Source organism: Zalophus californianus, chromosome 17 (assembly GCF_009762305.2).
Source record: "Zalophus californianus isolate mZalCal1 chromosome 17, mZalCal1.pri.v2, whole genome shotgun sequence".
Taxonomy (NCBI): Eukaryota; Metazoa; Chordata; class Mammalia; order Carnivora; family Otariidae; genus Zalophus; species Zalophus californianus.
Window position 1 is genome coordinate 5,544,700 of NC_045611.1, and position 24,242 is coordinate 5,568,941.

The 24,242-nt window shown below is 43.1% G+C and overlaps 1 protein-coding gene across 2 annotated transcripts in view; it reads right to left on the minus strand.

Annotated features, from left to right (window-relative positions):
• The window catches only part of CDH13 (cadherin 13), a 1,022,481-nt gene that overhangs the window by 636,437 nt on the left and 361,802 nt on the right, over positions 1–24,242 (minus strand). For both annotated transcript variants that reach the window (XM_027619214.2, XM_027619213.1), the window contains exon 3: positions 14,293–14,501. In XM_027619214.2, the coding sequence (XP_027475015.1) occupies positions 14,293–14,501 (209 nt within the window). The remainder of the gene's footprint in view (positions 1–14,292; positions 14,502–24,242) is intronic.

Consider the following 24,242-nt stretch of genomic DNA (forward strand, 5'->3'; position numbering starts at 1 on the left):
CATCATGAATTATTATGTGCCATTAATATGTTCACTTAAAATGGTTAATTTTGTGTTAAATGAATTTCACTTCAATAAAATAAAACTTTTAAGAATCAAAAATAAGTTGCCAAATGCTCCAGGGAATTCAAGTGGGCTGAGGACTAAGAAAAAGTTTCAGGAAATCCACTGCTCAGTTTCTACAACCTTCCAGAGAGAACAATTTCCCCAGAATCTTGAGGGTAGGAGCCCCATTTTGGAGCACTGAGGTGTGAACTTGTGACGAAGTAGAGAGGTTGAGTGAAGACTATGCTTTGAAGAAGACTGGTGAAGGGCAGTGATAAGAGGTGCAATGGCTTGGGGGAAATTTGTTCAGTCTGAGATTGGAGAATGTTTGAAGATGGGGAGGATTCAGAGAGGAGGAAACAATGGATAGTATAACAGAGAAAAGGCAGCATGTGACGAAAATACAGAAGCACAAAGGAGCGGCTTCAAGAGCACAAGTGCAGCGATGTGTCAAAAAGAGGGAAAGTCTGTCTTCCTCTGAGAGGGAAGGCAGTGGGTAGAGATGGAAGAAGGATAGGGAAAGCTCGGGTTGGAGGGGAGAAACTTTATATAGAGAGAAATGCAAGGCCAGCTGCAGGAAATTGTAGGCAGTGGGGTAGGGCTTATTGCTTAAGACAAATGGGAAAATCTTGGAGTTGTGCTCAAGGTGATGAGCAGTAAATTAAAGGTGAATAATTGCAGAGTAGCAATAAAGGTAGGAATCTGCAGAGAGGGAGTTGCTTTGGCTCCGTAAGAGTGAATGCCTCATCAACCAAGTCCTTTCCACCTCACTCCTATCCTGTCTTCCAGAAATCTGTTTGCCTATTAATGGGGCTTCACATCTATACCGATTGATATTGCCTTACTAATTTCATTCCATCCTTAGAGATACTTGAGTTGTTTTTGAATCTTGCGTCTATCATCCAGTTAGGATCCCAGAGCTGTGAGATTTACAAACTAAAAAACATGTCTTCATTTATTTCCATCACTGGGGATGAACTCAATCAGCTAGGGCCATTGACTGCATGCATAGAAACCATTCTCTTGGCTGACTGGATTATTTTTTAGAACTTTTGGTTGCAGCTCTTCAACCAATCTGAACTTACTTTACTAATATTTGGTAATAATATTCAGTTCATATTTCTCTAACTTGACCTAAAAGGTATAAGATGTTTTGTTAAATGCTTTTTTGAATAGTCTGAGCACAAAGCATGGCTCCAAAATATTCTAGTTGTAAGACTATGGGCAAGTCAAGGTCTTTTCCAAGTCTTACTTTATTCATCTGTAAAATGAAGATAATAGTATCTATTTCATAGAGTTTCTGTAAAGATTAAATGACTTAACATAAGAAATGCACTGAGAGTGGTGCCTGGCACCAAGTTAGAGCTACGTAAACACTGGCTATGATCAGCATTATTAACACGAATATCCATTCCATTTCTGGCATTTTTTACTCATTCAATAAGAGTTTATTCAGTGCCAGGTATTAGGGTAAGTGCTAGATTCATAGCAATGAGCAAGTCAGCTAGAGCTTCTATCCTTATGGAGAATATAATTTTATTTTACCTTATAAACCAACACCAAAATAGTAAGACTTATACAGAACTTGAAAAAAAAAAACATGGGGGGGTAATAATAATAATTAATTACTATTATTACTAATAATTATTATTATTATCTTCATTGCTTTTTCTTTGATTCAGTTTCTGGATCTTCTTTCGTAACTTTCTTTTTTGCTTCTTTAGAGAAAATGTTATCCAAAGGCCTGAATGAAAGAGGAAATCATAAGAAAACAAGGCAAAAAGAATGATGGTCATGCTCTTAGGCCTTAGGCTTTGCTAACAAGCTCCAAATTGAATAAGAAACTTGGAATAAAAAAGCAGTCGACCCTCAATTATGTGTGTTAACTGGGGTTTGCAAGAATGGACAGTGAAAGGAAGAAAACCATGCATCCTGATTTGCTGTCTTAAGTCTCCCAGCACCGGCTTGAAAAAAAAATAGTGGCAGACACAGACATCTGGTGAGAGTGCTGGACAGGGGGCGGTCTTCAGAAAAAGCCTGGTTAGGTTATTCACACCATTCCATGGGTCTCTTGGAGAACTACCACTGTGTATAGCTTTGTAACTTCAAAGGAAATGACTTGTAAAAAGTTGCTGTCAACAGAAGCCCAACTTTCCCGACATGTTGGGAGGCTGGTTGACAATGCACACCTTTTGTCAAAAGGATTTGCTGCAAAAAGATGGAACATTGGAGGGACTATCTGATTTCCATAAAGAGCTGGGAGGCAGGAGAGACTGTGTAGACATCAGGGAAGGAAGAGCCCCCTCTTGGATCTCAGGGCCAGTTCCCTCTTACTGGCGGAGGAGACAATGAACATAACAGAAGGGAAGACCCCATGTTGCCCCTTCTGAATTATAAGAAGGCTAGAGAGAAATCACTGGGGGTCAATGGGGTCAGAGCAGTAAGCTCAGTCCAATTGAAGGATGCCTCTCATCCATGGAGGATATTTTAGAATTTGCTTGAATGATGGTCTCAAATTTTTTAAGCCCTTTTGGCCTTGGGCAGCCCTGGAATGTTTGTCTTACTCCATCCTGTAGGGAAGCTCTTTCTCTCTTTCTTTGTTTAAAGGCCTCCCCAACTGGCCATATTCACCAGTCTGGAGACTGAGACTTGCCAAGAGCTTTAAGAAGCCATCTTTGTCAGAATGTGAATTTTCTCTCCTATGTGTGAGCCCACAGATATGTCAAAGTCTGAGACTGTATATGGGGTATTACTTGAAGTACTTTTTTTTGGGGGGGGGGAATTGATCTTTTTTTGCATGATAGAGAAAGAAGAGCAGGTATTAACAAAAATCTATATTTTTGTAAAAAATAAAAAACATCATCATTCTTGGATGGCCACACACACAAAATGTTTGCTTTATGATTGTTGCTGTCTCTTGCCTTATTAAGACAGACAGAAGCAGGCCAGCAAATGGAAATATCTGGCCCTCCCTGGACTCCAGGAGGATATTGGTACTCTGGCTGTCGTTGTTGTAGCACCCCCAGGGGGCACAGACCTGGGGGCTTCTACTTCTGTTAACAGGATCCAGGAAAAAGACAGACTCTGATGAGATTAGATTGTGGGCACAGGAGGAAAATGCTTCCTGTTTGTGTGACCCCTTGACACACTTGGGTATTTCTTCCAAATGCTCAGACTTCTTAAAAGTTTGGGTGAAGACCCTATCATCTGATTGGCCCAAGTGCTGGGGGAAAAAGGACGGAGTGAATAGTATTTTCTTCTCCCTCTTCCTTTGCTCCCTAAATTTTGACTATTGAGACCAAAGAACTAAATGGAGACTATCAATGTCTGTATCAAAAGCTGTGTGGAGTTTTTGTTTGTTTTGATCAGAAATGAGAACCAGACTCTCACAGAGTGGCCTAAAGGCATTTACATTTGGAAATCTTGCTTTTCCTATTAGGTTCTGTTTCCAAAGGTTCTATTCATGAGGAATGTTTTTAAAAAGCATCATGACAACACGTGGCTTGTCCACCTACCTAAGATTTTCTCAGGATTCTCACTCGGTTTTGCATTTTTACTTTTTATTTATTTATTTATTTATTTATTTATTTATTTATTTATTTATTTATTTATTTATTTTAAAGATTTTATTTATTTGAGAGAGAGAGAGAGCATGAGTGGGGGGAGTGGCAGAGAGAGAGGGAGAAGCAGACTCCCCGCTGAGCAAGGAGCCCAACATGGGGCTCGATCCCAGGACCCTGGGATCATGACCTGAGTGAAGGCAGCCGCTTAACCGACTGAGCCACCCAGGCATCCCTCACTTTTGCATTTGTAAAAAATATTTCTAATCACTTTTAATTTTCCTCTGCCATTTCATCTCCGATGAGAGCAGCCACACTGACAATGCCGTGGTGACCAAGGATCTCCACATGCCAGGTTAAGAGGAGGGTTTGAAAGGAGGATCACCCCAATATTTATACTTAAGAATATACTCATACTTGATTTATGGTAATAAGAAAAGACAGGCTGTTAGAAGCATATTAGAGAGTCCAGAAAAATGTGCATTCCAGCATAGTATCTTATTCCATCCCAAGATACCAGGTGAAAATCTGTCACTGATGATGCTCTATTGCTTTTACTTGAAAAGGCCCAAGCAGCTATTGGAAAGCAAGCTGTGGTTAGAACACTGGACCCAGGGATTCACTGCAGATTGGAATACTGAGGGCGCCACTTGACCAGCTCTTGGACCTGAGACCTAACGACAGATGGCTCTGTCGTTAAGCATCTGCTTTTGGCTCAGGTCATGATCCCAGGGTCCTGGGATCGAGCCCCGCATCAGGCTCCCTGTTCCATGGGGGCTCTGCTTCTCCCTCTCCCTCTCCCCCCCATTTGTGTTCCCTCTCTCGCTGTGTCTCTCTCTGTCAAATAAATGAATAAAATCTTTAATATATACATACATACATATAAATACATATATACACATACATAAAAAAATATATATATACACATAAATGTAAGGCATTTTCCCCAGACTCTAGGACCATGAAGGTGAATGAGAAAAATTCTCAAATAACAGGAACTTGCAGCCAAAGAGACATTTACATTTGGGAAACCTTGCACTGTTTCCATAAGCTTCTTTCTCCAGAGATTCTATTCATGAGGAAAGTTTTTAAAAAGTGTCATGACAACACAGGACTTGTCCACCTACCTAAAATTTCTTTAGGAGTTTGCTTAGTTCTGCATTCAGTTTTTTTATTTCTAACCACTTTTTAATTTTTCTATGTCATTTCATCGTCTTTACAGGAGAATAGAAAAGCACCAGTTCTGCTGTAAATGTCAGTATTACCAAAATAGACGTGACTACAGAAAATCAGAAAACCCAGGCCCAGCTCCCAGTTCTGGCACTTGCTGCAAATGCTGACATTAGCTAAAGCAGTCAACCTCTCTGCACCTGGGCTCCTTCCACATCTGCAGGGAAGGAACCAGACCACCAATGGCACAGGTTGGCTATGATCAAAGAAACAGATGTATGTGTGAGAGCATCTAAGACCGTGCCGTAAATATGGTAGGCACTCAGCAAATGACTCTTTCCCTCCCTCTTTCAAAATACATGAAGCCCTGTCCCACTGGAAAACATTTGCTACCTGTGGCTATTAAGCACTTAAAATATAGCTAATCTGCGTTAAGATGTGCTATAAGTGGAACACATACACCGAATTCCAAAGGTTGAGTATAAATAGGAAAATATAAAAAATTTCATAAATAATGTAAAAATTGGTTATTTGTTGACATGATAATATCTTAAAGAAATTATATATTATATATATTTTGGTTTTATATATATATTTATATATATGTTGGTTAAACTTGCATGTGTGTACACACACACACACACACACACACACACAGTCTATATTTATGAAATTTAACCCCATATGGACATATTGGGTGTGTGTATGTATGTGTTACTATAAGTAAACTTAAAATTACATATGTGGCTCACATGATTTTTCTGTTGGACCACACTGCTGCACAACATGAAATCCTGAGTTTTCACAAGCCAAAAGGAGGCTGTTTTTAGTAATGTAGACTTTCTGTGGGATCAGTTATTTTTCCCCAAGCATTTCAATTAAAATTAATCTTCAGTATACAGTTTTCTTAGTTCTGATCCACAAAGCAATCTGTTATATACTTAAATTAATGAATCAAAGGGTGTCTTTTTATCTGTATTTGAATAGTATCCTGGAGCTAAGAATCATAAACAGAACAATTTAGGCATGTGTCAAAATGTAACAGCCTAATACCTTACTCTAGGCCCAATTCTTGGATCTGTACCATAATTTTCACACTATATATATTCCCTAATTTGGGTGACAGTTAAATGGACACTAATTCCCCTAATAGTAACTGGGGAGGCTTTGGCCATGCAGAGTGATCCTTCGCAGGGTTCTGAAGTTACCACACGTGTTAAATCGGAGCCTAACTGCAGCTTTAACTCCTCATTTCTTTACGGCCACTGTTAATGCCCAGACTGGTTCTCCACTGCAATGGTTTTAATACATACTTCTTGCGAGGGAGATCGATACCATTGACCAGGTTGACAGATTCCAAGCCACTCCCAGTCAATGTGATAAGATCTTGAAACAAGGCAATTACCATAAGATGGTGGCTCACATTCTCAGGGATGCTTTAAACAAACAAAGTCAAGTTCCCCGTGTGCGGCATGACGGGGGCCTGGGAGGTTGGATGGTATAAGGGCCCAAGCAAACAGGATTCAACTGGTTGACTCAGAGGTGATAAAAATTGGAGTTCATCTCAGTAACACATGTGCAAAAATATTTTTGTCTAGAACATGTGAGATCGGGAAAGATGGTGAAGGAATATACAGAGGTGACAGCAACTCACTGTATACTTCACTTAAGAGTCACCAGTCTGTGACTGAGACCCTCTGTTAGCACTGGGATAGGCATGATAGTAAAAAGAATTGTTTTGTATACCCCATGCTGGCATCTAAACAAGGCTGGATATACATATAGCCACGGTTTCACAGATGAGAAAACCGTACCTCAAAAGAGTTAGGGGACTTTTCAGTGCCACCTGAGTGGCAAGTATTAAATGTGTGATTAGATCCCAATTCGGGGTGATTCCAGGTCCCCCTGCATATCATGCACCGCTCAGCTAAATGTCACAGAGCACACACATGTGCACGGACAGTAGCCACTCAGCCGTTGCTTTCGAGTCCCCAGACGCACAATCCCTCAAGGTACTCAACACATGGAACCCGAGACTCCAGACAGGGGGTTCACTGCCCTGATCCCCACCAGGGCCAAGATACAGATTTAGCAGCAATATTAACATCGGCAGCTGAGCAGTCAATGGCATGTTTTATATTTTTATTTTTAAACATTAGAAACAAAAACAACTCTTTCCTCCCAAGTTGTTCCTTCTTCTGATTGCTCCTTTTATTTTATCTTTCTGGAACTATTTGCATCCTCATTCTTGAAACTGGATTAGGAGCCAAATTTATGTCATTTAAATGAATAGTTTACAGTGATGGTGGTCTACCAAGATAAGCAAGCCTTACGTTTAGCTTTTTCAGTGTCTGTCATAACTTTCTCTATTCATTTTATTTTGGGGGGGGAATGTTTTAAATGGCAAAAAAGGGGGAGGAAATTTTTTTTTGCATTTAATAAAGCAACTTCATTCAGAGACCAGTTTCCTTTTACTAAGAACACCACATATTGACTTCTAGTGAACAAGCGTAAATGCTTCATAATTAACTTCTAAATACCGCCAAGTCTTTTGGTGTTTATCAAGCGGACCCATAGAAACTAAGAGTCCTGGAAGACTAGTCAGTGTTTCACACCCAGTGGACACCTGAGGAGTGAAATGGTAATGATTTCAGTTCACGTGGAATTCTAAATACCCTACAGGTGGTAGACGAGATAGAATTTGGTCATGATGGGCAGGGGAGGGAGGGCTGGGTTGTCTCGATTTGCCAGGCTCCTTTGCTGAGCATTTATTACAGTCTGGCTTTGATGATACAGCAATGAGGAGTAACTGGCATATTCATGGCACTCACTTTGTGCTGGGCACTGTTCTAAATGCTTTGTATATATTTACTCATTTAATCCTCACGACATCTCTATGAAGTCAATTCTGTTGTGAACCCATTTACAGGTGAGGGAACTGGAGCAGTGGTGGTAAGTGCAGCACTGGGAATCAAGGCATCATGGTCCCGGAGTTCAGGAGTTCAGAACAGAGATGGGAAACAGCACAAATTAAATCAGGCAGTTAAAATTTAGTGCTATGATCGGGGAGCCAGGCAGGGTTCTGCGAGGAACATGGAGGAAAAAAACACTTAATGATCTGGGGGGAACAGTCAGAGAGGTGTCCCTAAGGAAGGGAAATCTTGGCGGGCCCAGAAGTATCAAAGGAGCTAGCCAGGTCAGTTGGTGCTGGCCATGGGGCCGCTGGGGCTAGAGCTCGGGGGCTGTCACCAGCACAAATGGGAGGGAGAGCTTGGCCAATTCAAGAAACCACAGTGGTTTCGTACTGGAGTGAGGAGCCCAGAGTTCAATGCAGGGAGTGGTGTGAAAGATGCATTGCATTCTACTCAGGCGTTTATTCAAAAGACAGTCAATGAACACCACCTGTGTGTCAGGCACGGTGCAGAGTCCTAGGGATATAGCCATGGACACATTGGAAAACAATGAAGGAAGGAAGGAAGAAAGGAAGGGAGGGAGGAAGGAAATAGGAAGGAAACAGACTATATTTCTGCCTCCAGGGAGCTCATACAGTCTTATCAGGGAGCCAGACTTTAAACACCTGAAATAAATGCATAATTTACAAACTGAGAAGAAGGGCATGAAGCAGCAGAACCATTGCTACCATGGGGGACCCTCCTTTGGACAGGGAGCAGGGAAAGCTCTTGGAGGTCAAGCATTTCAGCACGTCAAGCCACTTACAGATGAAAGGAACCGGACTTGAGGGAAGGCTGCAGAGACCAGCAGGCTCAACAGTGAAGGGCCCTTTCAGACATCTATGAAGGTGACAGAATATTATCCTAGGGGCCAGGTGGGCTGATGAGCTCGCAAGGTCCCATTAAGCAAGGAGTAAAGTGATCAGATTTGCATTTAAGACACAGCCCCAGTGTGAGAGCTGGATCCAAGCCCAGAGCCCGCAGGCTCTCACACCCCTCCCTCCCATTGCATTGTGCAACTCCTGCTCTGTTCTTAAGGACCCAGCTGTCCAGGTCATGGGTACCTATATTCTACAGCTGCTTAGAGTGTGAATGCCCACATTTCAAGATGAAGCTTGTGGGCAGAGTCTCTTTTAGCTCTCAAACTGGAATTCAAAATAAATTTCTACAAGCTCCCTAATGTTCTTACCTCCCAGCCTGACTTCCTCCAGTGCTGTAATTGATGTCAGTATTCCTTGCCATAATCTACAGTCACAGAAGCTACAATTTCTTAAGTCAGAAAGAAAAAATTAATAAAAAGATGGGCTTAAAAAACTTTTTTAATGCTAGACGTGAAATTGAGGTTGATGAGTCCCATTTGCACAGCAGGTAAAGACATCTCTACCTAAGATGCATAAGGAATGAAACAGAGCTGGCCCATATAAACCTTTGGAGCCCTCTATCCAAAGTAAAAATAAATTAAAAGCGAGCACTCTGCTGTCTTCCCATTCACTGCTGGCAGGCAGTGAGGGATAGCAGACTCAGTGCGGACAAGCTACCGTCTGTCCAGACGTACTTTCATGAGTGCAGTTCATCATTACCTTCCCCAGGCTAGAAACCCGTCCTGTAAGCATGGTAAGCCTTGGCCCTTCCATACCGGTCCTACCTCCCCTGTCAAAACATGAGGGACTAAGCTGCTCCCCTGCCCTCTCCAGTCTAAGGTGAACTTACGCTGTCCATATAGGGAGGTCCTAGCTTCTGGGCAGCCCATTCAAAATGCAGAGACAGCTTGGGAGTCTATAATTAAGCCATTAACAAATAGACTTCACAGGTTTAGGCTTTCTGGCTGCACTTTCTTCTCCTTCCCTTAATCTCCGCCTTCTGTCTCCTGGCCTTGGTGAGATCACTTAACCCCCAGTAGCTCTCCTTTCTCTAGAGGTTCCAATATGATACCATTGTTAGGATGGGTCACCTGGTGTTCTGGGCTATTCCCAGCAGAATGATTCTGTGATGCAGATTATTCTTACCCCTGTCTCATAGATAAGGATGTTGAGGTTTAGGGAGTTGGGTAGTTTGTCCAAAGTCACAATCATAGGTGGTGGAGTGGAAATTTGAACCCACTTAAGTTTAACACCAAAGCCAAAGCCTTACCCCTATACTGTTCTTCCCCTAAGTGTTTACCCTAAGATCTTCTGTCATCTCTATCAAGACGTCCCCAGGAGCCACCAACTCAACACATCCAAGCCTGACTAAACAAGCACCTTTCCCAACCACCCCTTTTCTTTAAATTTTTTATTATTATGTTAATCACCACACATTACATCATTAGTTTTTGATGTAGTGTTCCATGATTCATTGTTTGTGCATAATACCCACTGCTCCACGCAGAACGTGCCCTCTTTATTTTTTTTTAAGATTTTATTTATTTATTTGAGAGAGAGAGAATGAGAGATAGAGAGCACGAGAGGGAAGAGGGTCAGAGGGAGAAGCAGACTCCCTGCCGAGCAGGGAGCCCGAGGCGGGACTCGATCCCGGGACTCCAGGATCATGACCTGAGCCGAAAGCAGTCGCTTAACCAACTGAGCCACACAGGCGCCCAGAATGTGCCCTCTTTAATACCCATCACCAGGCTAACCCACGCCCCACTCCCCTCCCCTCTAGAACCCGCAGTTTGTTTTTCAGAGTCCATCATCTCTCATGGTTCATCTCCCCCTCCAATTTACCCCCTTCATTCTTCCCCTCCTGCTATCTTCTTCTTTTTTTTTTCTTAACATATGTTGCATTATTTGTTTCAGAGGTACAGATCTGTGATTCAACAGTCTTGCACAATTCACAGCACTCGCCATAGCACATACACTCCCCAATGTCTATCACCCAGCCACCCCATCCCTCCCACCCCCCACCACTCCAGCAACCCTCAGTTTGTTTCCTGAGATTAAGAATTCGTCATATCAGTGAGGTCATATGATACATGTCTTTCTCTGATTGACTTATTTCACTCAGCATAACACCCTCCAGTTCCATCCACGTCATTGTAAAAGGCAAGATCTCATTCCTTTTGATGGCTGCATAATATTCCATTGTGTGTGTGTGTGTGTGTGTGTGTGTGTGTGTGTGTGTGTGTGTGTGTATACACACACCACATCTTCTTTATCCATTCATCTGTCGATGGACATCTTGGCTCTTTCCACAGTTTGGCTATTGTGGACATTGCTGCTATAAACATCAGGGTGCACGTGCCCCTTCAGATCCCTACATTTGTATCTTTGGGGTAAATACCCAGTAGTGCAATTGCTGGATTGTACGGTAGCTCTATTTTCAACTGTGTGAGGAACCTCCATACTGTTTTCCAGAGTGGCTGCCCCAGCTTGCATTCCCACCGACAGTGTAGGAGGGTTCCCCTTTCTCCGCATCCCCGCCAACATCTGTCGTTTCCTGACTTGTTAATTTTAGCCATTCTGACTGGTGTGAGGTGGTATCTCATGGAGGTTTTGATTTGGATTTCCCTGATGCCGAGCGATGTTGAGCACTTTTTCATGTGTCCCAACGACCCCTTTTCTGACTGGTCCAATCCACCTCCATCCTCCTAGCCTCCACAGCTTGGAGTCACCCAAACCCTAAATCCTGGCTTTTTCCTCCTTCAAACCACACCTGCCGTTTGTTGGTTTCTTCCATTGCTACTGTATTGCTCTGACTCGTGCCCTCATCTCTTGACCCACGGGCGGGAAAGAGAGTGAATGTTTGGACGGAGAGGACAGATCTCAATCATCTCATTTCTGCCAATTTCAAGCTCGGGGATCTTGGACAACTTTTCACATCTGGAGGAAGGGGTGAAGTCAGCAGCCCCACGGGGGAGGGTCATGAGGGTTAAAAACAATGGACACAAAGCACAGACTGAGATGCACACCCTTGAGAGAGTCCCACTAAATAATATAATTTCTCACTCACCTCTATGTCCTCAGTTTCCCCCATCTGTAAAGCGAGGACAGTAGCACATGCCTCCTAGGTGGTAGGGGAGATTTAATGAGTCAGCATTTGGGGCCCATGAGGGCAGACCCTGGCAGACTTGTGAGGGCCATGAACGTGCTGGCTCTGTTACCAGCCCCCCTTCCACTGCCCGATCTGTTCTCTAAAAGGCACAGAAGAACAGTCAGCCTTGGTGCCCTGCTTAGGGCTGTTTCAACATACTCGTTCGTTTTCCCTCCCTGCCCAGGAGTGGGGCTGACTGAGGGCTCACTGCTTCCCCTCTCTAGCAGCTGGCCACTCGGCTGCACATAGGAGGGCCTCAAAATACCAAATGAATATCTCTGAAGGATTGTGTTCTCCTTGGAGGAATTCTTTGGCTAGTTATATTGTTTTCCTATCTTTTTTTTTTCTTTTTAACTTTTTTGGACTTTTTATTACAGACACATCTGGGCAGCTCCACAAGGCCTATTTTCAAACCTCATGAAATTACTGGAGGCAGGAGAGGAATGGCAGACCCCCGTTCTGCTGGGGTCCAGCAAAAAGTGCACGGTGCCACAGCCTCCACCAGGCTTTATAAGAAGCCGCCGATGGCAACCAGGCTTTGTGGACAATGGACTCAGATAGAGGCGAATGAGAAATGGCTCTGAGGGGCCTGGCCTCCAGGAGGGTGTCTCTCTGGGACTCAAGAGGCCAGTTCTTCAAGACTGAGTCTCTTCTTACTGAACCCCAGGTCTCAGAGCCTATCAAGGTGGAGTCTGTCCTGGGAAGTGCCCAGAATTCCCTCTGCTCTGCTTTAAGCTAAGCAGGATGACACTGTCTTTTCTGGATTTAAAGAGGAGCCATTCAACACGATGAACAATGTCTGTCTAAATACATCCCATCCCACATGCAAACCCCTTATGTGAGTTTCTGTACCATTTACTTGTTCCTAAGAAGCACTTTGTGCTGCACATCCCAGCAATTTTGTTACTTTAGATATTTACCGAGTCATTTATATCACAAGTTAGTGAGATGCTGTGAAAATGACCATGGCTAAGTAAGAGAAAAGCTTGCTTTTGTGGTGCCAGTGGGTTTCCACACTGGGCATATTCATCAATATCCTATTTTCTTCAAAAATATGAGTGGCACACTGTGGATTCATTTTTAGCTTGCTATCTACCCTTAACTCACAGATTCATAGATATGAAGGGGAATTGTGGAGTCTGTCCGGTCTAGGGATGACAAATATATTCCATCCCTGGAAACATCTCTGAATGATCAATGGATAGTAGCTTCCAGAGCACTGTATTGGGAAAGATACTCAGGCCCAGCTGGGGACAATTAGCCATATCTGCCATGAGTATGGTGACAGAATGGGGCAATGCACATGCCACTTATTAGCCATCCCAGACTGTTTCACCCCTCTAGTCTGCAGATAAAGGAGTTTGATGATTCTTTGAAGATCACACAGACAGTCTCTGTCTCTGCTCCCCAGCTGTAGAATTGGTGTTCGCATCAACCCCCCACCCTCCACCGCTGAACAAAAATTCACAGATAAAGCAAGGTTATGGGGAGTGTGGCAGATGGAGAAAGGCAGCAAAAATCAAGGCTTTGAAAAATTGGGTAAGAGCAGACCATCAAGTAGGAGCAAAATCTAGCCACACCCAGCTGGGAATACACCATTATTATTGTCATTGTTTGGTCTGGGTCTTGCTGTGTGCCTTTCTTTTCTATCAAGAAACCAGAGTCTTTAAACTCTTGATGAAAGAGGGGTAGGTGAGTCCACGGTAGCAAAAAGTCTGTGGATGACACAATCAGGAAGTCTAAAGGGCAGTTGGTAGCATTCTTAAAGTGTGTAAACATACACAGGTACAAGGATCAGCATACGTGCGCATCTTGAAAGGAATGGACGTTAGATCATGGCAAAGGAGTGGTGCCATAAGCAATGGCTGTCTTGTTATACAACTCCAGTGGGCCACTGTGTTCTTGCCTGCCCAAGGACCATTTCCCATCCTCACACAACAGCATGCTAATTTACTTTGAGTAACTACCTATCTTTCACTCTCCACCCACATGTCTTAGGTGGGGCTGACTCCACCCTGGCTTCAGGATGAGACACGTGGTGACTCAGACTTAGCCAACTAGAGCATGGCTACCCAATGGACACAGTGACTAGTTCAAGGATGGACACGTGATCTAATGAGAGCCAATAGGATTTGATTTCAAGCATTTGTTGGCATTATCAGGAAGAGGTGCTTTCTCAGGGGACTTCAGGCTGGGAAAACGAAGTAGAGCTGCTGAGATCTCCACATTGGAAGGCGGAGGAGGATGTGACTGTCTAAGAGTGAAGCCAACAGAAGGAAAATAGAACCACAAAACGGGTAAGGATCAAAGCTGATGTCATAACTGGGCACTGGTACACAGCCACGCCTGAAGGCAGAGTTATTCTGAAATATTTGCCTCATTAGCCAATAAATTCTCACATACCACCTCCCCCGAATAGTTTTTTGAGTTGGGTTTTTGTCCTTTGCAACAACAAAGAAGTCTTGGCCAGTAATAAACCAAAGAACTATTTTCCACATAAGACATACAGACCCCAACGTTCCTCTGTGGACCTCGTTTATCCCAAACAGCTGTGTTACCTGCAAGGAGCCCTGGATGTCTTTCCCCCCGACAATCATGAGTTCTGCCATGTCTTCTGCATGGGGAGTCCGGGCATGGACGAACAGAGTCTTGCCTACCGCAGTTATGTTTTTCAGGGCAACTAAGCTGCCATCATTGTTCACCTTGAAGTATGGGCTTGAGACCTCATAGTGCAGCTTGTTGTTTCCTTTGCAGTCACTGAAGGTCACTGGGGAAAGAAAACAAACCAAAACAGAAAGAGTGTGAGTACGTTGGGCAGCTTACTGCTGGAGAAATCTCTGACCATTAAATGTGGGTCACTTCTCCCCACCCAAATCTACAAATGCTTCCTCTTATCCCACAGCACCCCCCTGTAGCTCTCTGGCTTTGATTGTGCTGGGAAACTTCATTCATTCCAGATCTGTCCTTGATCACCTGCCATGTTCCAGGCAGGTACTAAGCACTGAGGATGCAGAGATGAACAGGATCTTTTAAGATAGCAGCTCAGGGTTCCAGAGAGTGGTTTGAGAGAGAAGAGAGGCCAGTCAGTCTGGGGTTGTACCAATGGCGCCTGGCCCGGATTAACACATTGGTGGGATAGATGTGGACAAAAATTCCTATAGTTGAATGGCTAAGTCATGTTTGGGAAGGAATAGGAGAAGCAGCTGTTCTTGTGGGCAAGCACAGAATTGTACTGCTGGCCTTCTTTCCTCACCCCGCTTCTGTTTCCTCAGCTCTCTACTGAACAGACTTGTTTGTTTAGTAAACCTTTAACTGAAGCATAATACAGATACAAAAAAAGCACATAAATCAGAATGTACAACTTGATGTATTTTCATAAAGTGGGCATGCCCATATACTCAGGGCCTAGGCCCAGATACAAATACTACCAACCTTCCCCTTGCCCTCCCTCCTGAGCCACAATCCCCAGCTTCCTCCTTGAAGGCTGCACAATGCTGACTTCTAAAACCATAGGTCTGTTCCACATGCGTTTGCACTTCAAAAAACTGGGATCGTCCAGTGTGTGCTCTCTTGTGTCTGGATTCTTCCACTGGATATTATGTTTGTGAGATTCGTCCATGTGTCTGTGAGTCACAACAGTCATTCCTAACCACTGTGTAGTACTCCAGTATGTGGCTCTAATGAATTTCTCTTGATGGGCATCGGGGCTATTTCCAGTTTGGGGCTCTCAAAATATTGCTTCAAGGAACTTTCTTGAGTATCTTTGGTGACAACATCTACCTTGGTCTGAGCACACTGTTAAAGCCATATAAATATTTGATGAACTAAGATAATCTTTCTGTTCTGGGAGATAATTCTTACGGTGATAATAACCGTATTAGCTGATAATGATAATAGCTAACGTGAATTGAACATTTTCCACACGCGAGGCGAAGTGTCAAGCATTTTACGATGCATTATCTTATTTAATCTGCGCAACGAATGAGGTACTTTTTTGACCCCAGTTTATAGATAAGGTAACTGAGGCTTGAAGAGAGCAAAGGAGGTGCTTCCCACAGTTTGTAAATGTGGAGAGACACATAAATTGTTTCATTATTATCGATTAGCATTCATCCACTGAAGGGACACTGCTCAAATGACAGGGCCTGCTAGAGGGCCAGGATGCTGGCTGGTTCTGGCCCTGGCCCCCGGGCAGGACCCAAGAAGACAGACCGAACTGGGGAGCACTGGGAGTGAGGAGAGACATACAAAAGTTTGTGGGGTTCCAGCTCCGCCTTTCCCTTCCTTTCCTTCCTTTCTTCCTTCCCACGTCCATTACTCCCTTCCAGAAATATTAACTAGGAATCTATATTATGCTAGATGCGGGGTTTATAATGTTGAGCAAAGATGGACACAGTCCCTGGGTTGAAGTACAGTCGGACAGAGAAAGACAGTAATTCAATACCCTTATAAGTAACAGAGGACCTACTCCAGGCAGAAAGAGCCACCTGTGCAAAGGTCCAATGGCATTCAGGGGATTGCAAATAAGCCAGTGAGATGGGCACAAAGAGCAAGGGGGAACGTGGGGAACAGAGAGTGGAGATCAGCTGGAAATGTGGGGCCTGGAGGCCACATTAAGACTTATTCCTTGAAAAAAGATTTGGACCCTCCCAACACAACTATAGAGCCAACTTGCCTCTACCTGAGTCTCATACAATTACAGCTCCCCAGTGCAAATGATGCCAGCACCCAAGGTCCTCCATGGCTAAGCTGTCCGTTGGTTTCGCCTCTGGCCTCTGCCCTCACTCTGTGCCTCACTCATTACTCACCCCTGCTCCAGCCTACACCTACTGTATTCTCCCACCCCTCTGCTCATTTTGCTCCCTCTGTGCAGAGGTCACTTCCCACCTTCCTCACCCTGTTAACTCTTAGCCATTCTACAAGAGTCAGCTCCATAACTTGTTCAAATATCCTCTTGGTGTTCCCCAAGTTTCCTGTACGCAGGATCTTTTATATCATGTTAGAGCAATATGTCCATTTTATGTATCTGTTTTTCTCAGCAGAACCAAGAGCCGAGGGGCGCCTGGGTGGCTCAGTCAGTGAAGCATCTGCCTTCAGCTCAGGTCATGATCCCAGAGTTTTGGGATCGAGTCCTGCATCGGGCTCCCTGCTCAACAGGGAGCCTACTTCTCCCTCTGCCTGTTGTCTGCCACTCCCCCTGCTTGTACTCTCTCTCTCTCTCAAATAAATAAAATCTTTTTTTAAAAAAAGAACCAAGATCAGAAATTGAATCTTTCTTCTTATTATGCATTTCTATATCTCTAGCAATGAACAGAATGCTTTTGCATACAGGAGGCCATCAATAATGATTATACTTAATTCACTTGCTCTCTAGGGGCAAAATGATACTCTAATAGGGGTGGACTGAGGGCATGGTACTTCTTTAATGCTGGGAGCAGAAGCTGCTGCAAGCAAGGGCAGGAATTGAGAAAGAAGGTCCCTAGGCCATTCTTGTCTTAGATGAGCAGGGGGAGGAGCAGAGGGAGAGAATCCCAAGCAGGCTCCAAGCCCAGTGCAGAGCCCAACTTGGGGCTGGATCTCACAACCCTGAGGTCATGACCTGAACTGAAATCGGGAGTCAGATGATTAACCAACTGAGCCACTCAGGTGCCACTACTGTCATGAAATTTCAATGACACAGATATACTGCATGTCTGTGTACTTATGTACCTCTGTGCTTTATACACACACACAAAGGCAATGTTTTGCCCCTCCCCCATGCCAGCCTCTTGGGGGTATCATAGCCCCACTGAAAACGCATACTCTAAAAGCACCGTTTTCCATTTTACGGGAAAACAGACTGAGCCTCTGATATTGACCAACTTGCTCGAGTTCATACACCTAGAGAAAGCAGGAACCTGTCCCCAGTCCATCTGTCTACCTCTATAGTTTAAACTCTCAGTACATTCATTTCCTGGGAATTGATGCATAAGAGGGAATAGGGCAGTTACCCCATCCTGACCCCTGAAGGCCACTCACGAATCCCTCTGGGCTTCTCAGAGGTCCCAAATAAGGGCGTAGTGAGAGACCACATCTACATTCAGGATCTGGCACAACATAGGCACCCAATATAGTCTAGCTTTCTTCCCAGCTTGCTCTATCAAATAACTAAGGATTGCAAAACTGGGTCTCTGTTTTAGACACCTTTACCAGTTCAAGAGCAGATGCTTTAGACTGTGGTTTTTTCAAGGCTATGAGAATCATCTGGAGAGCATTTTAAAACATAGCAACACCTCTTCAACTCCCAACCAAGATTCTGATATAACCAGGCTGGGCTGGGGTCTGGGCACTGGTATCCCTTGAAAGCTCCCCAGACGAATCCAATGCAGCTAAGGGCCAAAAACCAGGACCTCAGACAATGGACTGCTTGTCAAGATGCCAGGTTTCCACATTTCCCAGCCATCCCTGGCACAGAGAGGAGGCTGGGGACCTAGCATGCCAGGAACTACTCTTCCCGTGCCCTAAGAAAGGGCAGTTTTAATGGTAGGTTTCCAAGCCATTTTCCAAACCTGGTACATGTGCAGCAGCCCTGTGACCTTGGGCAGACCACCCATCCTCTTTGTACCTCAATGTCTTCATCTGTAAAGTGGGACAAATAGTAGACCTCCCTCACAGGTACTGTAATTCTTATGGTGAGCATTCAACACGATCATACATACCTACATGCATAAAACACTTAGGATGGTGCTCCATGAATAAGAATTATTACCATCATTACTCCTGTAATTGTGGGCATTAAGGGAGCTACTTTTTTCCTTTTCCTACATAGCTTCCTGCTACCAGCTAGTTTTCCACCTGCCTTCTGGGTCCTTCCATCTCTTTCTAGTCAGGTACCCATGCTCTGGCCTGCTGGGCCAAGTGTGGTTACCATGGAGATGGTTACTAGAGGTGCCTCTGCTGGGGCCAAAGGAGTGAGGCAGATGATTCTGATCCAGCCTTGACCATCTTTGAATCTTCCTACTCTTCTTGGCAAAGCCCTACCTGTCTCACGTGAGAGGTTGTGAAGAAAAAAATGACATCAAAGAAGCAAAATCACAGTGCTCCACCCATAGTAGACTCAAGAGAGTTTCATTAAATGTTCTTTAAATGGATTGTTTGTACAGATAACTTCCTACCAATCCAAAGTCTTATTTTTCCTAAAAGCATGACACTGCACCGAAGGTTTTACACTCATGATTGCAGTGAATCCTCACATGACCAATTTGAGGTAGATTATTTGTTTCCTCTCTAGAAACTGAGACTTAGGGGCGCCTGAGTGGCTCAGATGGTTAAGCATCTGCCTTCGACTCAGGACATGATCCCAGGGTCCTGGAACCGAGACCCGCATTGGGCTCCCTGCTCAGCAGAGAGCCTGCTTCTCTCTCTCCCTCTGCTGCTCCCCCTGCTTGTGCTCTCTCACTCTGTCAAATAAATTAAATTAAATAAATAAATATCTTAAAAAAAAAAAAAAGGAAACTGAGACTTAGTGAGGTTGAATGAGGGGAAGGCCACACAGTTCATGATAGTCTGCCTGGGCAAATGTACTCCCTCCTTCAAACACTCCGCGTCCAGCCTCACATTTTCACCATATTTTCATAGCAGATCTATTATTCACTTAATATTTTTCTTTTATTTGTCTCACATTGTTTATTCTCACAAAATTATTTGAAGATAACGTTTATAATACATATTGGATGGATCAGATGTCCTTTTTTTCCCCCAATAATGTTAAATTAAATCTAAGGAGTCAAATAAAAACACGTTTGTCTTTGCAGGCATTAAAGCCCTCAGAGGGATATGAGTTCCACCCTTCCAAAATGCTGGCCTGGGCTACATTCCTCTCTGCATATCCCTCATTTAAATAAATTCATGCCTGGCTCCACCCTAACTCAGGCTTATAACCTAAAAGGGATCTGATAGAATTCCATATGATTATTCGATATCATCTAGGAGGCCTTCTGATATTTGAAAGAATATATCTAGCATAAATAATTCAAGTTTGAGGAAGATGCACACCTTAGAAAAAGCACAAAACTCGGCCTCGCCGATGACAGCAGCTTCGGCCGTATCTAAATGGCAGATCTGGAGTATATGAGGAATACTTAGTCAAAAGAGAAACAGTTTACCACACTCATATTTGACTTCTTCCTCCTAGAAAAACAGATTCTACTTCCCCACCGATTATAATCTCACCTTAAATTCCCCATTAAAGGGTGCAACTGATAGCATCAGCCCTGCATCATTGTCTCATTTAATAACTTTGTTGAGACACCAAAATATCACTGATTCTCAAACTTTTTAATAGAGATCAAGTCAGTGCATATTTGGGGGCACAGAGTTCAAAGAACATATTAAGGATGAAATTGAATAGTTTATGTCTGCCTACTTTTTTTTAATGTTTGTTTCTATAGAGACACCCTCCTAAATAGCTTGGAATGACACCATGAGGATAACTGAAAGGGAAAATTCTAATAAAAAATTAAGTTTGTGAACAAATATTCAAAATCTCTATCTGAGGGAGAAAAGAAACTATCTGTACTATTATGAACATACAAAGGACTTCCTTACATAGTTTATCACTGTGGCATTTAAAATAGATTCTAGAAAGAAAAAATATATATACATATAATATACTGTATATGGGGATTTATTGGAATCAATTGTACAACATCATTTTTTGAGATAATCTTTGAACACCCCAGGAGAAGAAATGGGGAGTGAAAACTCCCCACCTGGGGGGAAAAATGCAAATTAGACAAATGGCACCACTCAGCGTTTCAATTATGCTTTCAGCATGTTTCCACTCAAAATGTCCTCTGGGCTTAATGCAAATGTCACAAAAAGACAAACTTTAGCTGGGAGGCAAAACCACAATTGAAATGGGAAGTTTGGCATGTGAATTAAGGGGTTTAATCTTCCTGACCTTGATTTTATGCTTTTTTCTTTCTTTCTTTTGAATGTGGTTCTTAAGGATGAAAATCCAAAAGGCATATATTTCTTACCATCTTGAAATGTGTGAGTGGGCAAATTAAGCTGTATTATGATCCCAGGAAATACGAAAATGCAAATGGATTTAAATTTATCCGCAAAATATAGATCAGCCCTGCTCATGTAGCTAGGTGTGTACTAAAATACGGACTTTGTGCTACTCTGGTAAGTGTTTTGGGGTCAGTCTATGATCCATACACTCACGTCTTAGATGGGCAAATGGTCCTAAATACAAACATAGATACATACATACCTATATACATTTGTAGAGACATGAAAATTGGTCTGCATGTAAGTGAAAAGGCCTCTTAGAGTTGGTGTTCAGACTACTTGTACTCTTGGGTGAGGATCAGGGGGCCTGTGGGCTCTGAATCAATTTTCCCAAGAGCCGCATCTCCCCTACAGGTAGATATGGTTGGATCTACAGATAATCTACTTCTAGCAATCTCTACTCGCACACAGAAGAAAGTAGCATTGTTTCAGCAGTATGATGGTAAAGGAAAAAGTCCTGATTCTTATCATTTGCCAATGTCTATGGTATAAATATTCTAAACATAGCTGATCTCAGCTACCAGTGTGCCTTCAATTGGCTTGCAGCTTTTCTAGAAGCTTAACAACCAGCTCTCAGGAGTCCAAGTACTAGCTGACTGCAGCACACCACTGAGACCAAGCAATGACTCTGTGCAGCAGAATACAAATTGTTTACTCTTCCTTAGGCTATACCAGATATCCCAGTACTCCTGGCCTAGTTAGTAAAACAGAATCCAGTTGTTCCATTAGCAAGAAGGGCCTGCATATTGGTTGATTTTCTAGTCCTTGCTGGGACACAGAAAGCCATGCCTTTCTGACAACTGAAGTAGCACTTAATTCAGAGATATCAGATGGACTCTCCCCAGGATACAGAGCAAGACTAATTGCTTTTCACATCCGTCAGTATCCCACTGGCATCCAGAGGTTACAAACTTCCTTTAAAAGAACTCACAAGGCTTAGTCCAGAGGCTCTATGGATTTGCCCAACTGAGAGAAACAGAAAGCATTCCCTGTGGTCCGCCCCCCCCCCAACACCTTCATTTCTCAAATATTCTAGCCAATCAAACTTTCATTAACATATGTTTAGTCCTACCCACATTGGGCCCCATCCCTGGATGATACAATAGGCACCTCCTCCAGCCTTCATTCATTCTACCCTCCTGATTAATGAGTGTACCTAACTGTATCCTATAATCCATGTTTAGCCAGGAATATGCACTGACATCTGCAGAGTTCTGTAAGGTTATGGGCATGGTCTCGACCATGACTGATTAGCTCAGGAATAGATTTCACCTCCAAAGGCTTTATAGGTTTGATGGGTGCAAGACTGCACAGTCTTAATACCATCTTATGTTTCAATTCCAACTTTCATAAAATAGAGTTTCAATTCTATCATGTCAGGCAAAGATATCATAATGAATGATCTTGTCAAGTGATCTTCTACAGAAACCCATTTTTGCCATGTAAACCCTTAAGGGCTTCCTCTTGGAAGAAGACAGAGCCCACATCTGCTTTTAGGGGATTTTCTCTGCCTACCATTAAAACTGAGTTGCCAGTTTTGAAACTAGTCTTTTCTGTCAGGGTGTTACATTTTCCTCTCGTTACAGATTCTTTAAAACATGGCAGATTGTTTCCTGAAAGAATACTGTGCATCGTCTATCCCATGGTACTTATAATCTCTATAAATTTGTATTTCAAATTCGAATTACTTTCTGTGGCATAGCGCCTGACACAATATACACTCAACCCTGTTCATTGAATGAATAAACAGCAGAACTGCAACTTGACAGCTAAGCAAATTTGAAACTCTCCAAACAAAAGTGAGAATGATGGCCTAAACTCATATGAAGATTTGAGTAAGCCAATTGAAAGTCACCCGATCAGCAAAATATTAATCACAAACTCAGTAGCTTTGAGAATCACCAAGTCTCAGATTTACAGGGATTGCCTCTCAGTGATTTCATAGTACTAGCACATGGCTCTTACATAGCCTTTAGTTTTTGAGTTGTCTAGTAATTATGTGCAAACATGCCTCTGTCTAAGGGTAAATTAACGAGAAGAGAGATTTGCTCCACTACAACGTTCAAAACTTTTGGTCTTATTTTTCCAAAGAAGACATCCAAATGGCCAACAGGCACATGAAAAAGTGCTCAACATCACTCGGCATCAGGGAAATCCAAATCAAAACCTCAAGGAGATACCACCTCACACCAGTCAGAATGGCTAAAATTAACAAGTCAGGAAATGACAGATGTTGGCAGGGATGCGGAGAAAGGGGAACCCTCCTACACTGTCGGTGGGAATGTAAGCTGGTACAACCACTCTGGAAAACAGTATGGAGGTTCCTCAAACAGTTGAAAATAGAGCTACCCTACGACCCAGCAATTGCACTACTGGGTATTTACCACAAAGATACAAATGTAGGGATCCAAAGGGGTACGTGCACCCCGATGTTTATAGCAGCCATGTCCACAATAGCCAAACTGTGGAAAGAGCCAAGATGTCCATTGACAGATGAATGGATAAAGAAGATGTGGCATATATACACAATGGAATATTATGCAGCCATCAAAAGGAATGAGATCTTGCCATTTGCAACGACGTGGATGGAACTGGAGGGGGTCATGCTGAGTGAAATAAGTCAATCAGAGAAAGACATGTATCATATGACCTCACTGATATGAGGAATTCTTAATCTCAGGAAACAAACTGAGGGTTGCTGGAGTGGTGGGGGGTGGGAGGGATGGGGTGGCTGGGTGATAGACATTGGGGAGGGTATGTGCTACGGTGAGCGCTCACTGTAGTTTTGATTTGCATTCCCCTGATGATCGGTGATGTTGAGCATCTTTTCATGGGTCTTTTGGCCATCTATATGTCTTCTTTAGAAAAATGTATTTTTGTGTCTTCTGCCCATTTTTTAAAAAGATTTATTTATTTGAGAGAGAGAGAAATAGCACAAGCAGGAGGGGCAGGGAGAGGGAGAAAGAATCTCAAGCAGACTCTACACTGAGTGTGGAGCCTGATATGGAGCTCAATCTCATGATCCTAAGATCACAACCTGAGCAAATACCAGGAGTCAGATGCTTAGCTGACTGCACCACCCAGGTGTCCCTCTTCTGCCCACTTTTTAATTGGATTATTCAGTTTGTGAGTACTGAGTTTTATAAGTTCTTTATATATTTTGGATGCTAATCCTTTATCAGACATGTCATTTGCAAATATCTTCCCCATTCCATAGGTTGCCTTTAGTTTTGCTGATTGTTTCCTTTGCTACGCCTAAGTTTTTATTTTGATTAAATCCCAGTAGTTTCTTTTTGCTTTTGTTTCCCTTGCATCAGGAGACATATCTAGAAAGAAGTTGCTATGGCCCATGTAAAAGAAGTTACTGCCTGTGTTCTCTTCTAGGATTTTTATGGTTTCCTGTCTCACATTTAGGCCTTTAATCCATTTTGAATTTATTTTTGTGCATGGT